We start from the raw sequence: 17,825 nt of genomic DNA on the forward strand, positions 1-17,825 counted from the left end.
TTGAGAATAATTATCTGGCATTATGCCACTGTGTGGATCCAACTCCTAGTTTTTTGACTATGACAAGTTAATTAAATACCCAGAGTCTTGGTATCTTTATTATATGCATAGTTATATGTAACATGAGATTAATAATGTGCTTACCACCCAAAGTCATTAAGAGTAAATAAGATTATGCTTAAAAAAAAAAAAAAACTTGCCCCACTGCCTGAAACCTAATAAATGATGAATAAATGTTAGCTGCCATTATAATAATGATAATAATAAAGATGATGATGAATACATTTGCACTCATGCATTCAACAAATATTTACTGAACACCAGCTATAAGCCGGGCAGTGTTTTATGTCCTTGGGACACTTTAGTGAAAACAGATGATCTCCACTGACTTTCTGGAGCTATATATAATGATATGTATTATAGTATAGCAAGCTGTTCTTTAATACTTGGCTTGGCCTAATTCTCTGGAGAATACAAGTTAGTAAATATTTGGTATCAATTAATAGGCCAAAGTCTCATACTGGGGGAAAAAAATCTGAGTTTTTAATTTTAAATATTTAGAGAGTATAGATTTCTAAATCATCTTTCTACCTAGTAGCAAGTACTTATAATTTAGGATTGAACTATTTTCCAACTTAACTATAAAGCCATATGTCTGACAAGGAGAGCATGCTTATGAAACAGTATTTGAATTGGGGATTGTCTCAGAAAGTCGAACACATATGGTGCCCATATCAATGCAGTTGCCCAGGGGAAATTAGAAAGAAACACATCCTGTGTGTCATTCCCTGAGATCCATGTATTCCCTCAGCAAAGCTGGCTCTAAAACGTGCCTTTTGCCCTTTGGCCTCTGTACCAAGATGCTGTGTGTGCAATACTAGACCACACTGAGATATCTCGCAGAAATATAAAGGTTCACTTCTAGCCACGTTGCTGTAGTATGCTAGTAAAGCACTTTTCCCAAGCTTCAAAAGGACATTCTGTAGAGTCTTATGATGTAAGAGGGTGTTCCCACTTCAGCTGTGGCCAGCAGATGCTATGTCAACACTCTCTGTGTCCACGTGTGCTGATAAAAGCAAGGAAAATGTGAATAATGGAAAAGAATGGCAGGCAGTTCTTTTGCTGGCTATGGTGATTTTAAACACAAGCTAAATACACACTTAAGCTTCTCCCTGGCAAAGTGATTTAGTCCCCTTGAAATTTTTCACTCTTGTGAGAATGACTCACGTCTTGGAAATGACAAGTTCTAAGTCTGGTGCTCCCAGCACCTTTAGGCATTGGTTAATGTACCACGTGGGAGTTTTCAGCATCCCCTCAGCTGTGTTAATTAACAAGAGATGCTGTACTTGCCTGCCTTTCACTGAAAACTCAGCATTTCACCATTCCCCAACAGTTTCAACTTGCCACTTGGGTTAAGGTTACATTTATCAGACTCCAATATTACACGCTATGGTGTCCCACATAGTTGCTAGAAGTGGAACACCAATTTTCTTTTTGTTATGTTTGCTTTTTCGCTTCCTAGTTAACTGATCCTTTAAGCTGCAATGCATTTCTGGTTTTTAAAAACACTTTCATAAACACTGTTCCATTTTGCTCCTCACCACAGCCCTGTGGGGTCTTTGACAAGTTCTGTTATTTCCATTTAACAACAATAAAAAAGTGACGTCCGCGAGCTAGAATCCTGATCTCCAGGGTGCTTTGCATTATTTAAGTTATTACTAGTTGAATACACTGAGCCCCAAATGCATAATGGACAAACAAAAATCCAGAAATTATTTTGTGCTAACGTAAGCCATGGCAGGTATTCCTGTTTGGTGGGTGGCTCCCTTTCATATGGCAATCCAAGGACCAAGCTCCATCTATCTTGGGGCTTTCCAATTCCCTAAAACATTGTTGATATGTGTATCAAGCCTGTTGAAGGGCCAGAGAGATGAGAAGGGGGTGTATTATCTTTCTCAAAAGATCTCACTGGAAGTGGCACATCTCAGATTTCCAAAGCCCTGGAATGCCTTGGCCACACCAAGTCTATGCTCAGGAATGAAAGGTAACACAATTGGTAAGAAGCCACACTAAGGTTTCCCAAAAGTACAGTGCAGATCCCCTCAGGATTGTCTCAATGTACAATTGCCGGGAATAGCAGGTGACTGTGTGAATGGTGCCTCTTGGAGCTGAGCAATGTGGTGGCCATGCAGCTGTTAATAGCCTAGAGGATACTGTGTGAACAGTCAGTGTTAAGTTTGCACGTGGATTGGGAAATTATAAATAGCACATCAAGCAAAAGATTTTGCAAAGGTAATTGCTTAATCTAAGTTTCTATTTAAAATAAATTTATTTAGCTTTTAAAAATGAAATGAATTAAAGAAAAAGATTAAACACGAAATATGTGTAAATATGAGAAAAGCCCAAAAATGGATGCAAATGACTAAAGATGAAGATGTTACATTTATACCAATTATATCTTCTTTGATAGTTCATCCTTGGAAGAGGAGGAAAATAAAACTCCAGGAGAAAAAAAATAAAATAAAAAGGGTTGCCAACCACCCCTTTAATGTAAGCATCAGAAAGGCTTTGGGAAATACAAATCCTTTGGGAAATAGAAATGTTTTAGGAAAAATGGTCCGTTTGTCCCTGAGTTGTTTAAAACCTTTTTCAGGAGATAGACAAAATTTAGGGATGACTACAGAACTGACTATCATTGAATGGAAATGTGTTTAGGTCTAATGTACTATAGCTTTTAACAGGATGGAAACTCACTTGCTGAAATAAATCATGATGTTATTTGTCCTTTAATGTGCTCACTATTTCCATAAACATGTAATGTGTTTACTGTGTTCCAGTAAGGTTCGTGATGCTCCGGATCTAATCATCTAGTATTGGTGATGGTGGATGGAGGAGATAGACATTGGAACAAAGGAGTACAATTCAGAATTATGAGGGCTTTGATAGATATCTATGCAAGGTACTTAGGGATGGAAGATTTTTAGCGTCAGTGGGAACTTCAGAAATAATCAATTCTAAAATCCCTCATTTAACAGTTATTTTTACAAAACAATAACTGAGACTCAGAGAGGTATGGGGACTCACCCAAGGTCACACATTTAGTTAATGAGCTAGTACTAGAATCCAGTATCCTGATCTCCAATCTCAGCTGGCTGCATGGAAAAGATTTAAGTTGAGGAATACGCTTTGAAGGTGAGATTAAATTACACATGAGAAATTTAGGAAAATCCCCAGTGGATGTTTTTCACTGGCCAGTATGAAGGGGTGAGGGGACTATATAGAAGAATGACTGCTTTGGGTGTTAGAAACTTCAGGGTCCACGCCTGGCTATGACCACATATATAGAGTACAGCCTTAGGCAACTGATCTAACACATTAAAGCAATGTATGCAGTATTCGTTTAATACATTGGTTTTCAGTAGTATCCTGTACCATCATCTCATTTGACCCTTGAAATAACTCCCTGAGGTATGCTAGAAGGGCATCCTTATCGCTATTTTGCAGATGAGCAAACTGAAGTGCAGAAAGTCACACAATGAGTTGGGTGAAAAACTGAGTGTTAAAACTCCTGAATGCTTCTAGTCCAATACTCTCCGGGTGATACTAGGTATGTAACAAGTGTGGGACAATCATGGTTAACCAAAGTATCATTTGATTATGTTACAGATGCATTGTGAGAGGTTTCTATGTATCCTGAGGATAATTGGAACCACACTCTTTGGAGTCTCTCTCCTCCTTGGAATCACAGCTGCTTATATTGTTGGCTACCAGTTTATCCAAACGGATAATTACTATTTCTCTTTTGGACTGTATGGTGCCTTTTTGGCATCACACCTCATCATCCAAAGCCTGTTTGCCTTTTTGGAGCACCGGAAAATGAAAAAATCCCTAGAAACCCCCATAAAGTTGAACAAAACAGTTGCCCTTTGCATCGCTGCCTATCAAGAAGATCCAGACTACTTAAGAAAATGTTTGCAATCTGTGAAAAGGCTAACCTACCCTGGGATTAAAGTTGTCATGGTCATAGATGGGAACTCAGAAGATGACCTTTACATGATGGACATCTTCAGTGAAGTCATGGGCAGAGACAAATCAGCCACTTATATCTGGAAGAACAACTTCCACGAAAAGGGTCCCGGTGAGACGGATGAGTCACATAAAGAAAGCTCGCAACACGTAACGCAATTGGTCTTGTCCAACAAAAGTATCTGCATCATGCAAAAATGGGGTGGAAAAAGAGAAGTCATGTACACAGCCTTCAGAGCACTGGGACGAAGTGTGGATTATGTACAGGTAGGTCTCCAAATTCCTGCCAGGGCAAACATACATTTAAATAAAGCAGCTTTTGTATCTGTCCAGTCATATGCTATAGCCCATCCTTGTCCCTTCTGAACACAGTACTTCTTTCAGTTCATTTGAAAATAGCATGACTGTTGAAAGCACATTTTGAAAAAGAGAAAAAAAAATCTTGTAAAACTGTTGAGACTATCTATGAAAATGCTTAATTTGTGCCGTGTTTTTGGTGACAAATCAGGATTATTTTGACAGGAGACCCTTCCTTCCCTTCTCTCCCCCTCTCTTACCTTCTTTGCCCCCTTGGTTCTGCCAAGTCAAATCCAACGTCATTTTCCACACTCTGAAACTCTCCAGCTTTGTAAGAATATAGTGTCTGCCTGAGCAGAAGGGTCTTGAGAAAATCTGCAGGCTGAAGGGAGGCTATAAAATGTTTTTCGCAGAGACTGGGCAAAATAAGGGTGGTGAGAACAATTTTGATTTAAAAGAACAAAAAAAAAAAAATTGAGAGAAGGAAAAGGAAAACAAAAAATGGGAAAAAAAAATCTTAGAGCAAAGGCAAAGTAATGTTTATTTCACTCTCCAAACAGCATTACCTCACTCACTGCAACTTGACCTTTGAAAGCATTTGTGATGGTGTTTGCCTGCATGAAAATTAGGCAGGCTGTGTCTCCCATTAATTTCCTGACAGCTCACTACAGGGGTTCTCCTCTCCTGGTTCTCACTGAAGCTTCCTTCTTTAGAACATTAGTAGGGTCCCTGTGAGTTTCTAGTTTTAATTTTCTGCAGATACTTTGTAATAATTAGATTTTGGCCATGGTGGTATTGAGAGGGGAAAAATGTCTCTGGTTTAAGAAAGGCACTGGGATGGTCTTCCTCTCCTCAAGAATTTCTAGTGAAATTCTAGTTTTTGGAAAACCCATCCTATTCTTTAGGGTCCTTTACGGCCACAGAGTCATGCCTAGTGGTTGTCACGTAGTGAGATAGGAATGGACATTGGCTTTAGAGTCAATTGACCAAAGTTCTAATCATAGAGATTACTAGCTGGTTGACCACGGGCCAGACCACCTCTCTGAGTCTCAGTTTTCTGGATAGAATAAATTAATGTATTCCAAGAGTTTGGCAAAAGTTAGTTATGATATTATCATTGATAGAATGAAAGCTTTTTATATGAATATTGTTATTTATTATCATTTAGTCCTTACTCAAATTATAGTACCTGTCAATTGCCACCATATGACTAATTTCAGTTGATGTCTGAAGAGTTTAGAGGCATTTCTTTATTATGTAAATCTGTGTGTTAATCTCCCTTCTAGACAGTTGGGAGCCTTTCTTTGTCAAGTTTCTCCTAATTTCTCAAAGGTAAAACTTTCAAGTTAAGGTAGTTTCAGTTATCTTTGGACATTTGGTATTTACATAGTATAACTTTGGGCTTGGATGAGAGGATAATAGGCTATTTTTAAAGGGAAAGGATGATGGGAACTTATAGAGGATATGAAAAATGAAGTTCTGGGCTTTAAATGAGAAAACATCTGTTTCGATATGCTGTCTTTTAGTTAAAACAATTGCCACATTTGTCATTTCTAATCAAGGCCTCGTTGTATGGGTTTTTTCTTACTTTTCTTTAAACCTGCTCCTCCCAAACCCTCTTCTCCCATCATTTCTGTTTTGAATTTTGTTTGTATCCTTGACAACTTTATGCTGTGCCTGTCCAGGAAAAAAATAATACAAAATATGAAATATTAGAGTAGGCCTCCTGCTAGAGCCCTAATTAGGCTTGAGAACTTTTCTTCCTCCAGGCTGAGATAGGGGAAGTCTCCAGATATACTGACCCAACCAGCGGCTCTTAACTGGGCCCTGATGCCTCCTGGGACTCTCAGCCAGTTCCAAGCACTCACACAGGAGTACAAATGTCTTAGCATTCTGAAACTGGTAATTCCATCTTTCCATCGCTCAGTAAATCCCCCGATGTTTAACCATGTCTGACCTGTAAAAATGGCAATTTCCTAAGGTTCAATCCACAACACTAAACACTCCCATCTTCTATTCTGACTGACCCAGGGTTTGAGCATTACAAAGCAGAAACCACAGAAAGACAAATAAGGGGAAAAGGGTTTGAGGATGTTGGCTGCTAAGCATTACAAGTGATGGAACTTGGAGTGCAGGCTGGTTAGGGAAAGAAGGAAGTGAAGTTCAGGTGGTAATACCCAAGAGAAAATGGGGGCTGGGCAAGAAATTGACCATGCTCACAAACTTGCTGGAGAATTCCACTTAACTGTGGAGAGAGATGGCCAAAAGAATTGGTTTCCAGTTGCAGCCGAATCCTTGGCACTCTTCAGCACTCTTTTCACTTGGTCTTGAATAGATGTCTTGCTTATTGCTCTCATAGCCTATTATTTCATACCTTCACCACTTTCCCAAAACCCTATCCAAACTCCTCTCTGCTTAACTACTAACAGATGACCTTGCCTCCTATTAAGGAGAAAGTCAAACGTACTGATTCTGAAGGCTGTCAAGATCATCTTTACTCTCCTCTTAAACTGTTTCAAGAGTATCCAACCTCACTTCTTGTTTCAAGGTTATACTTTTGATCTATGCCCTTGAGACCACTGGACCTGCTTCCTCTTGTCTCCTCGGGAATAAAGCTTTCTCAGTTACCAGCTCTAACTCGATCTGTCTCAGCTTTCATCTCTAGTCTTCTCTACTGACTGCTCTCTCAGCCTTGTAGCTGTTCAAATAATTAATGCTGACATAGAACAGTGAAGGAGTCACTAGTCAAGGAGAAACCCAGTGTGGTAGCAAATTTATCTGATGATGCTCATGGGTGCTTTCAGAGATGAAGATAGAAAACGGGAAGGGAAAAATATATTGAGAAAAGAAGTTATAAAGAGGGCCAGTGTGGTGGCCCATGCCTATAAGGGCAGTGCTTTAAGAGGCCAAGGCAGGAGGATTGCTTGAGCCCAGAAGTTCGAGACCAGCCTAGGCAACGTAGGGAGAACTCATCTCTACAAAAAAAAAAAAAAATTAGCCAAGCATGGTGGTGCACACCTCTAGTTCCAGCTACTCAGAAGGCTGAGGTGGAAGGATTACTAGAGTCCAGGAGGTCAAGGCTATACTGAGCCATTATCATGCCAGCCTGGGTAACACAGCAAGACCCTGTCTCAAGAAAAGGAAAAAAAGTTAAAGGGAATGAATTTTTTTTTTAAAGGAGAGTGAGCAAGATTTTTAAAATTCATAGGCAGTGTATTTTCTAGAGAAAATTTGTTTTAAAAAATGGGTAGATTCTGACCTGTTCTAAGTATGGCTTAATGTTGGACAAAAGTTTGATATACCTCTTTGATGTAGTGTTTATATTGGCTTTTTTATTTACAAAAGTAACACAGGCTTATGGCAGCATGTTTCAAAAGTATTAAAAAAGTACAATAAGCAAAATTAAAGTTATCTTAAACAAATACCCAACCAATTGACACTTTCCAATGTATATTTTTCTATTTTTCCCTTGTTTTTAGAACACTTTGGGATTATGTTAATTTTTTATATCTTTTATAATGTAATGTTATCAGAAAACCTAAAATATATTGATGTCTTGATTATATAATTGCTTTATTCCTATCTCTTACTGAACATGCATATTACAATTCAAGTGGCCACCAGTCTATGAGACAAAGGAAAACAAAAAAATCCCCTGATGTGTGCATTAGGGACTTCCTAGGTAGAAAATATATAACAAATAAGAACATCTTCTAAGCTGGAAGATTATAGGAGGAAATGTTATTATTGATTTAATCTCATAGCATTCTACATATCCAGAATTCTTTGAGTCAGAAAAAAGTAAGGCTTTATTATTGATAACAGTAGAGTTGACTGTGATTATTACTGGATTCTGTATTTGTAAATTTGTCTACTTGGTAAAATGTACTTGTAACCCTAAAATCAATAATTGCAGTCATTAGGTGATCATTTGCTAACAAGCACACAGTGGCAAAAAATTTGACTCGTCCAATGTGCATGTTCCAGCTGAGGTCAAACAAGGTGATGCTTTGGCTTCTTGTTTCAACTTTTATACTGTAAACAATTATCCTCTTCATGGTCTCTTTAGTGCCACATTTTTCCCTTTTTTGTGCTTTTCCTTGGCGGCATAGCTGTTTAACATGGCCTCGAACTGTAATGCTGAAATGCTATCTAGCGCTCCTAAGCACGAGAAGACTGTGATACACCTCGTGGAGATGAATTTCCTTTAGGCATGAGATACCGTGCTGTTGGACATGAGTTCAATATTAATGAACCAACCATATGTATATTAAATAAGGTACATATAAACAGAAGCATAGGTAAAACAAGATTATGTGTTGTCAAAAATGTGGCCAGAGGTTCGGAGGAACCTAGCCCTGTGTTTCTGCTGGAAGCACATTTTCAGTATTTTCCAGTTCAATGTTCCTGGCAACTTTATGTAATATAACTACCATAAATAATGATAATCAACTGTGTGTAACATTTGACTGGTTCCTGTTCTGTTCTGTATAGAAAGCCTGAGCAACTGAAATATTCTGCGGGCCAGTATTGAGAACAGTAAGTTTATTTGTGTCTTTCATTTTGGAGGATAAGACTAAGAGCTCACTGAAACAGGAATGAGGAAATCTGAAATCTGTACCCAACTTTGTTGTTTACCTGCTATGGTCATGGCCTTAATGAATCATCAATTGAGGTAGTAGACCAGATGATCTCTAAGATCTCTTTCAGCTCAAGATTGTTAAGTCAGTATTGGTGTAATTCTTCTGACGTCTTAATTATATCTGGCAACATCCTGAAGCTCTGCTAGAGCAAGATCAAAAGAAAAAGCGATATCAGAATTTTCATTTGTCAGTTACTGTCATGTTTCTCACTCTCACTTTTAATCTGCCTTTTTCCCCCAGATTGCTTCTCGAATATAAATCTTGATTTAAGGGCACCATTATGAGCTTTCCTGATTCTCTTCTTTAGAATGAGAATTCCAAACATTTGGAATAAGGGTCCTTCATGGTTTAAGCCTTAGAGGTGACAGCATTTGGTTTCTCACTTTGCCAGCTGGCTCGTCACCTTTGTTTTGCACCTTTATAACTTTCGCTCGTTTTCAACTTTCCTAGAAAGGAAAAGGGAATAACCAAATGACTCCTTTTTTTTCACTTTAGTAATTGGAAGAGATGGGTTGTCGGAAGGCAGGAATTACTTTATAATAATTTGGACAATTCATTCTACTAAGGAATGCTTGTATATTCCTAATTCCTTTTAAGAAGAATTACAAAGAAGTACCAAACTGCATAGGTGTCTATAATGTAAAGGCTTTCTGTTGGCTAGATTTGAGATCCTGTACCATAAACCAAATTACTACAAGAGAAGAACCTCCTCCCCATCCCGTGTTCCCTACACAAAGGAAAGATGATGTTTTCATTGAGGACTTTTTTTTTTCCTGCAATGGTTTTATTCATTGATTTCAAAAAGATTTATAGCGCTGAAATGTTTAGATTTTATGATTTTGTATTTGCTGCTTAATCTGAGGCTGCGTGGCTCAAGCTTGTAATCCTAGCACTTTGGGAGGCCGAGACGGGCGGATCACGAGGTCAGGAGATCGAGACCATCCTGGCTAACACGGTGAAACCCGGTCTCTACTAAAAAATACAAAAAACAAGCCGGGCGAGATGGCAGACGCCTGTAGTCCCAGCTACTCGGGAGGCTGAGGCAGGAGAATGGCGTAAACCCGGGAGGCGGAGCTTGCAGTGAGCTGAGATCCGGCCACTGCACTCCAGCCTGGGTGACAGAGCGAGACTACGTCTCAAAAAAAAAAAAAAAAAAAAAAAACTGAGGCTGCTTAACTTAGCTATGTTTATATGTAAATTCTATTCATCTAGAATTCATATAAATAGAAAATCAAGATTAAAAAATAAAGTTATACAATCTTGATAAAGTCTTAGAAGTTTGCTGTAATATAATTAATGAACATACACTAGAGCTTTGGATTGATTTTTTTTTTTTTTGGTTGCATGAGAAATGTTAAATTGTGTATAATATTCCACCTTTGTAAAGTCAACTTCTATCCTCACTGTTTTGTTTCACCCAAATCTTGCATGTATTGTGGCCTACTTTTTAGTATATATGAGTTCCATTTATTGAGCATTTACTGTGAGCTAGCCATTATTAAGAGCTTTACATACATTATCTTATTAACTAACCATTACAACAAACTTATGAGGTAGGTATGATTAACCATATTTTTCACCTACAGAATGGAAGCTCAGGAGGTAAGGAGTCTGTAGTGAAGAAACCAGTCCAAGTTTACATAACTGGTTAATGGTGGATTGGGATCCAGATGAATTTGATTCCAAGGCCTTATATAGTACTTTTTTTGTTTGCTTGTTTCAGTAGTGTGTTTGCTCTGAGGTTGTACTGGTAGTAGTTCAGGGGGAATGGTAACATCTTGTATTTACTAAGTAAGTATTTGTGGAAGTTTTTGTTCCTGCGATTACCCGTTTTTACTAGAGAAATTGGGCTGCGGTAGGGGGGGGATGCAGAATTTCTATTTACTTTTGGGTTAAGTTGTGGGAGGAATCAAGAACAAATTCTACACATTCTAGAGATAGTCTCACTGGGTCAAGGTTAAGATGAAGGGTGAAGGTTAAGATGAAGGGTTAAGCCTTACAAGCAGGAAAAAGGTGAAAAGTAGCCAAAGAAAAAGTTTTGATTTATTTTCAACCTGTTTCCTCATTGAAGGCAGCCAGAGTAATTAAGATTTCTCTCTTGCTGTGTTAGCTGTCAATGCCCTTTGAAGTGGTATGGAGGAAGTGAGGAGATCCGTCAGTCTGAAAAAAAAAAAAGACATTAAAAGTAAAACATGGAGATTTGGCATTTTAGACTTGGATCTTAAAATTTGAAAGGCATCTGGTGGAATAGATAATAGTATTTCTGCAGGAGATTTTTATTTAGATTGTTGTGAGATAAATTAACTCTAAGATTAGTGAGATAAATTAGAACAGACAGGAATGCTATAGATGGCTTCCAGATAAATTTGAGTTTGTTCCTGTGGTAAGAGATTCTCTATATGTAATCAATTCCTATGTTCCTATTAGTGATCATTGCTACTGAGCCATCTATTTGTGATCATGATTGACATAATCCTTTAGGTGTGGGTTTACTTAGAAAGTATAAAATATTGAAGACTATTACCTTATACTCATGGAATACAGTCCTTTGTAATTCACAAGGTACTTTTATTTGCAGTGTCTCACAAATGTCCCATGATGATGGCAAATGGCTCGTTCAAGGTCATAGAAGTAGTAAGTTACAGGGCCTCAGACTTTAATTAAGACTTCTTGATTTCATGGGTACTTGCTCTTGTAATAGGCAAACTCTTGGCTGAAGAAAATCTAATTTATTAATATCCTATATTTCAGGCTTTTCCTAACATAGGGAGATGGAGACAGCTTTTGCAAAACCTACTAAATTAAAATTGGGCTTCAAACATATTTAATCTCAACTTCACTGTTATTTTTAAGAAAGCAGAACCTTCCCCCTGTAACCAGTTATTTTGAACCCAGGGTTGGCAAACTTTGCTTATAAAAGGCTAAATAGTAAATATTAGGCTTTGCAGGCTATATGGTCTCTGTTGTAACTAGCCAATTTTGCTGTTGCAGGATGAAAAGCAGCCATAAATAGTAAGTAAATGAACAGGAAAGGCTGAATTCCAATAAAAGCTTATTTATGACACTAAAATTTTAATTTTATATAATTCCCATGTGTCACAAAATATTCTTTTTGATTTTTTTTCAACTATTGAATAATGTAAAACCATTCTTGGCCCATGACCCATATCAAGACCGGTGGCAGTCTAGACTTGACCAGTAGGCCTTGGTTTGCCAATCCCTGTTTTAGATAGGGAGGAAATGGAGGGAATTAACTCTTGGCTGGAGTAGTAAGGCACAAAGAGTGATGGTCTTATGCAATTTAGTGGATGATTCTGTGGTTAAGACTGAGGTGGCTGGTTCTTCTAAATAATGTGTTCTTGTCTTGACATGTTTCATTTACTCAAAAGTTGGTGACTTGCTTCATTTCTGTATCTTCTAGTGAGAAATCTTATAAATAGTGATCATGTGGTTTCAACAAGTTACACTGATGCACTTAGTGTGGCCCCAAAGATGTTTCAGTTTGTTCTCTTTCCTGTGTGCAAATCCTGTCCTGTAGTTTTTCCTTATGTGAGGTTCAGTTCTCCTTGAACTGGTGCATGTCTCCCACAGATTCTAATCCAGGGCTAACTAGCTGACATTCATGAAACTACGTACTTGTTATTGATGAGTGAGGAGATGGCTAGAAAGCCTGTTCTTGCTGTATGGAATTAAGAAGGGCAAAAGTTATGCTCTTTACACCCTACTGAGTAAATTCCCTTGTGTCCGTGAATACACATGCTTTCACAAACTGTAAAAGACCATGACTTTCTAGCTGGCATTCTATCACCAAACAGCATCCAAAAGTTGAAAAATTTTAAAGCTGTTAAATCCCACGATAATAAACCCTTTCCCAAGAGATTTCTGAGCTTTTCTTTCTGATACAGCTACATTCACCATGTGAACAATCTCTCTCAGAGAACTTCTGGCACTTTGCTATTGGAAATTGGGAGGGGCAGGAACCAATTTAAATATGCAGAACCTCATAAATTTGGTTCCAGTGTAGTCATTTCAAAGAGGCAGTTCTCCTGGCTTGCTTGTGCTCACAAGCAGACGGAGTTATTTGAACATTAACTCTGGATTGCCCCCTTCCTGTTGTTTTTAGTCTTATTTTAGCCTGGTTTTACCTTTTCCAGCTTGAGTCAACAGAGGTGGGTGTGGTCATAAAATCAGGATGCTGGAGGCTAAAGATGAGTTAGACTTTCTGCCTTCACCTTTTTCTAGCCTCATCACAGACCTCCTGCCCAGCTCGTAGCCACATACAAACCAGGGATAGACAGGGCATGGGAGAGGCAAAACATTACTTTCGGGGGAATTATTCTAGGTTCTGGAGACTTGGGATGCTTGGATACAAACCCAAGTGTCAGTAAAATCCTGCTTTTTTATAATGAAAAACGAATGCCTAGCTTCTGCCTGATTTTTTTTTTTTTCTTAAAATAAGTGAGACTATGCTGAACCTAAATGGAATGACAAAAATAATCAATAGGGTTTCATTTAGAAAACGAGTGCTTCTAAATAAGGAGAATAAAGTTTTAAAAATTCAGAAGTTAACGCCACAATTGCTATAATTAAACCTAGAAGGGTGATAGGTTCACTTTCTGATGTCTCATATACTCCACACATTATAATTTCCAATAACGCATTTAAATTGCTGTTTTCACCAGCATTCTTCATTAACATGAAACCTTTTCAGAAAAATAAAAAAGCTATTAGTAAAATTGAGGTAGATACTTTTATTTTTTATTTTATTTTATTATTTTTTTGAGATGGGGGTCTTGCTGTGTTGCCCAGGCTGGTCTCAAACTCCTGGGCTCAAACAATCCCCCTGCCTTGGCTTCCCACTTCTCTTCCTAACACAGGTGTTAGCCACTGCACCCAGCCTAGATGCTTTTAAAAATGCTGGGATTCCTTAGTTACTAATGTGAGGGACTCATGCTACATTATCTAGAGTCTCCTTTAATTCTGAGACTTCATGCTTCTACTAATTGGTTAATTTCCTTTTTTTTTTTTTATTGAAAACTGGTATATCAAACACTATTTTCTGTGAGACAGGGCCTCACTTTGTTGCTCAGGCTGAAATACTATGTTTATAGAGTGGTTTGCAGAACTGTTAAATAATTTATTTGATATTTTAAAAATTGGCTAAATCTTGATTCAGTCCGACAAGTACAGTCAGACTTGATGGCAGAATAATGGGAATTGCAGATAATAAATACTCAGTCTCTGCCAATCATGCCATTCATTGTCTGAATGGGGATGTCAGGCTGATTAATCACATGACAATTCTGATCAATTTATATTTGTTAGGACTTCACTGCATTCAGCGGAAAATAGTATGTCCAATTAGTAAATGTTGCAGGGATAGAGAGATGGGGACTTTTCTTTTCCTACTTTTTTTCTATTTCTGATTTTCTCTGATCATATGGAGGAAGCTCCATTGGCAGGTATAACCCACCAGCCTTTTCCAGCTGTCTCACTCCTTTCCTAAGAGAAAAGGAATGACTTAATCTTATTAGTGAGTGTGGAAGGAATAAGGGGAAGCCCAGCTCTTTCTCCCTGGCTTTTGGGAGTGGACAATCCCCCAGGAACAGGTATCAGCTGTACCTTTTGAAGGGACATACACTGTATCTGCAGGAGGCTAGTCCCACTGAGAGCCTCTCTGGGACTGAGTAAAGTCTCCAGGACTGAGTAATTCTGGGAAACAGAATTATGAAGCCCACTTTTCCACATATAAAGCCCTATTCTCCATATCAGCTTTGTAAGTGTACAGGTAATAGTTCGGTTTTCCATTTGCTTTGTTATTCTTCTGTTTAATTTTTCAATAGATTTGGAAATCGGTCTGGAAAGAAAAGCACAGTTTATAGCCCTGTGCCCTTGAGCCTCCAATAGAAATGTCTATTAGGAATACACTAAACTAATTCCAACAATGTTCTTGAAGTTGTGGTTGGTCTGGTTTCAGACTTGCTTTTGTTTGGCTCATAGAAAGATTGTGTTTAAAAACAACAATGGGCATTTCCAGAACAGCTTAAAGTGATTTATATCCACTTTTAAATTCAGAGGGCTAGATGAACACTTAATAATACTTTAGAATAAAAAGGTGTTGAAGATCCTGCAAATCCCCTTCCTGATGCAATGTCATTTGCTAAGCCCAGGTCATATGAACTTTAGAACTATATAGTCTTTAGAGCTATACTATTGCTTTAGAATTACACAATCCTATGTAGGAGAATTGCTCTCCTGTCATTTATTTACCATATTAAAATGAAAGGTAAAATCATTAAATATGTCTCCCTTTCAATAACATCATAGAATTTTCTTATCATTCAGACCTGAAAGACAAAAAACCCTAAAAGCCTTATTGAAGGTAACTAGAAAACATTTTTTTTCCCTTAAACAGACCTCTAGGGGGACCACCCATTACAGTTTGCCAGGACTTGAGGTTACCTGGGATGTGAGACTTTCATTGACAAAATGGGGAGCATCTATGGCAAACTGGGACAAGTTGATCATGCTAAAGTCATACTTAGCACATCACTTCAGCTGTTCTACCCAGCAATGCCATTAACTTAAATATTGAGTTTGCTGAAAAATAGGCTCTTTGTGTTGGCCATGATATAACAAGGCCTCTGTTATCACCACCATATCTCTGTTACCGAGGCCCTGTGACAGTAAGATGAGGACACAGTATGTATGCGAAATTTTGACTACAGGGCATGTATTTATAGTTCTTTAACTCATTTTTCATTTTCTTCTTTGCAGGTTTGTGATTCAGATACTATGCTTGACCCAGCCTCATCTGTGGAGATGGTAAAAGTTTTAGAAGAAGATCCTATGGTTGGAGGTGTTGGGGGAGATGTCCAGGTACATGGCTTCATTTTTTTTTTTTTTGCATGAAACACTTTTAAGAGCACTTTTACTCATTGACTCATTGAGCATACATTTATTAAACACTAACTCTGTGCCAGGTGTTGTTCTTGGTGCTTGAGACACATTGAAATGTACCTTGGATCTGCTTCACTGCCTCTTTTCCTATGTAAATTGAAATATAATTTAGAACTTTCTTGCTAGTCCTGGGGTATAACCCATTTCTGTAGTAGCTGATAAGTTATATGCAAGTTAAAATAAATGTGTAATGATTTCTACCATATATCTTTGGGCCATAACTTAATATTTCGTGTTCTGCTAAAAATTATTTCATTACAAGGATTAAGAAATAGAAGTATGAGCCAGATGCAGTGGCTCACACCTGTAATCCCAGCACTTTGGGAGGCTGAGGCAGGTGGATCACTTGAGGTCAGGAGTTTGAGACCAGCCTGACCAATATGGTGAAACCCTATCCCTACTAAAAATACAAAAATTAGCTGGGCGTGGTGGCATGTGACTGTAGTCCCAGCTCCTTGGAAGGCTGAGACAGGAGAATTACTTGGACCTGGGAGGCGGAGGTTGCAATGAGCCGAGATCATGCTCCTGCACTTCAGCCTGGGTGACAGGGTGTAAGACTCAGTCTCAAAAAAAAGAAAAAAGAAACAGAAGTATGGTAAGAAATTGATATATGTCTTATACCTATATACCTAAAGGATGATCAATATGTGGTTGATTAAAAAAAAAAATCTGAGTCAAAAAGGAATAAAAAAAACCAGCGACTCAAATTTATACTAGTGAGAGAGGCAAAGAATGGATAAGTGGTTTTCCAATATTGTTCATCATCTGTTATTGATGAAGAAACAATGAAACAAATATTAATGGAGGTAATTTGACATTTGGAAAAATGAGTATCTGAAAATATGTGAAGATTAAAATAAAACTGCCTTGCAAATATGAGGTTAGACTTTAGCAAAAGGTAAGAAAGCATATGGAAAATAGACTTTAAAATTTAGATATTTTCTGGCTGTATAACCCATTTTAGATATGTAGTTTGATAGCAAAGGCAAAGAAATTACATTAGAAGGGACAAAAAATAGCCTGGTGATTTTAAAGAAAAGGAAGCTTGCAAAATCCAGACGAAAACTGAACAAAATTGAGACAGAGGAGAGAATTTAGAAATATTGCCAAAAAAGCTGATAATTTTCAATAGCCTTTTTTTTTTTTTTTGAGACGGAGTCTCGCTCTGTCGCCCAGGTTGGAGTGCAGTGGCACGATCTCCGCTCACTGCAAGCTCCACCGCCTCCTGGGTTCACGCCATTCTCCTGCCTCAGCCTCCCTAGAAGCTGGGACTACAGGCGCCCACCACCACGCCTGGCTAATTTTTTTGTATTTTTAGTAGAGACGGGGTTTCACCGTGTTCACCAGGATGGTCTCGATCTCCTGACCTCATGATACACCCGCGTCGGCCTCCCAAAGTACTGGGATTACGGGCGTTAGCCACCGCGCCCGTCCTCAATAGCCTTTATATAAAGCATTATTTCACGATTCAAATTTTGCAGGAAGGCCGTGGGAAACTCTCCTATTGCTGGTATTGCCAAAAAGCATGGATAAAGGAGAGGAAAATTAATAGCCGAGGATAGGATCCGTTTGAAATTAACCAGCACAGGAGGAACTGGGACCTAAAAACATTCATATCTTAGATGTTATGAAAGAGTGCCTGGGAGAAAAGAGTTTAGGAATTGAGAACTAAAGCCTAAAAAAAATCTCAATTTGGCCACGCACGGTGGCTCATGCCTGTAATCCCAGCACTTTGGGAGGCCGAGGTGGGCAGATCACCTGACGTCAGAAGCAAGACGAGCCTGGCCAACATGGCAAAACCCCATCTCTACTAAAAATACAAAAATTAGCCAGGCCTGGTGGCGCCCACTTGTAGTCCCCAGCTACCGGAGAGGCTGAGGCAGAAGAATCGCTTGAACC

The 17,825-nt window shown here is 38.4% G+C and overlaps 1 protein-coding gene across 1 annotated transcript in view; it reads left to right on the forward strand.

Annotated features, from left to right (window-relative positions):
• Positions 1 to 3,666: 3,666 nt before the first annotated feature.
• Positions 3,667 to 17,825, forward strand: part of HAS2 (hyaluronan synthase 2) — a 17,490-nt gene continuing 3,331 nt past the window's right edge. Inside the window, exons 1-2 of the mRNA XM_011941057.1 lie at positions 3,667 to 4,293; positions 15,744 to 15,845. Of these exons, the coding sequence (XP_011796447.1) occupies positions 3,667 to 4,293; positions 15,744 to 15,845 (729 nt within the window). The remainder of the gene's footprint in view (positions 4,294 to 15,743; positions 15,846 to 17,825) is intronic.

This window comes from Colobus angolensis, unplaced genomic scaffold, assembly GCF_000951035.1.
Source record: "Colobus angolensis palliatus isolate OR3802 unplaced genomic scaffold, Cang.pa_1.0 Scaffold198, whole genome shotgun sequence".
Taxonomy (NCBI): Eukaryota; Metazoa; Chordata; class Mammalia; order Primates; family Cercopithecidae; genus Colobus; species Colobus angolensis.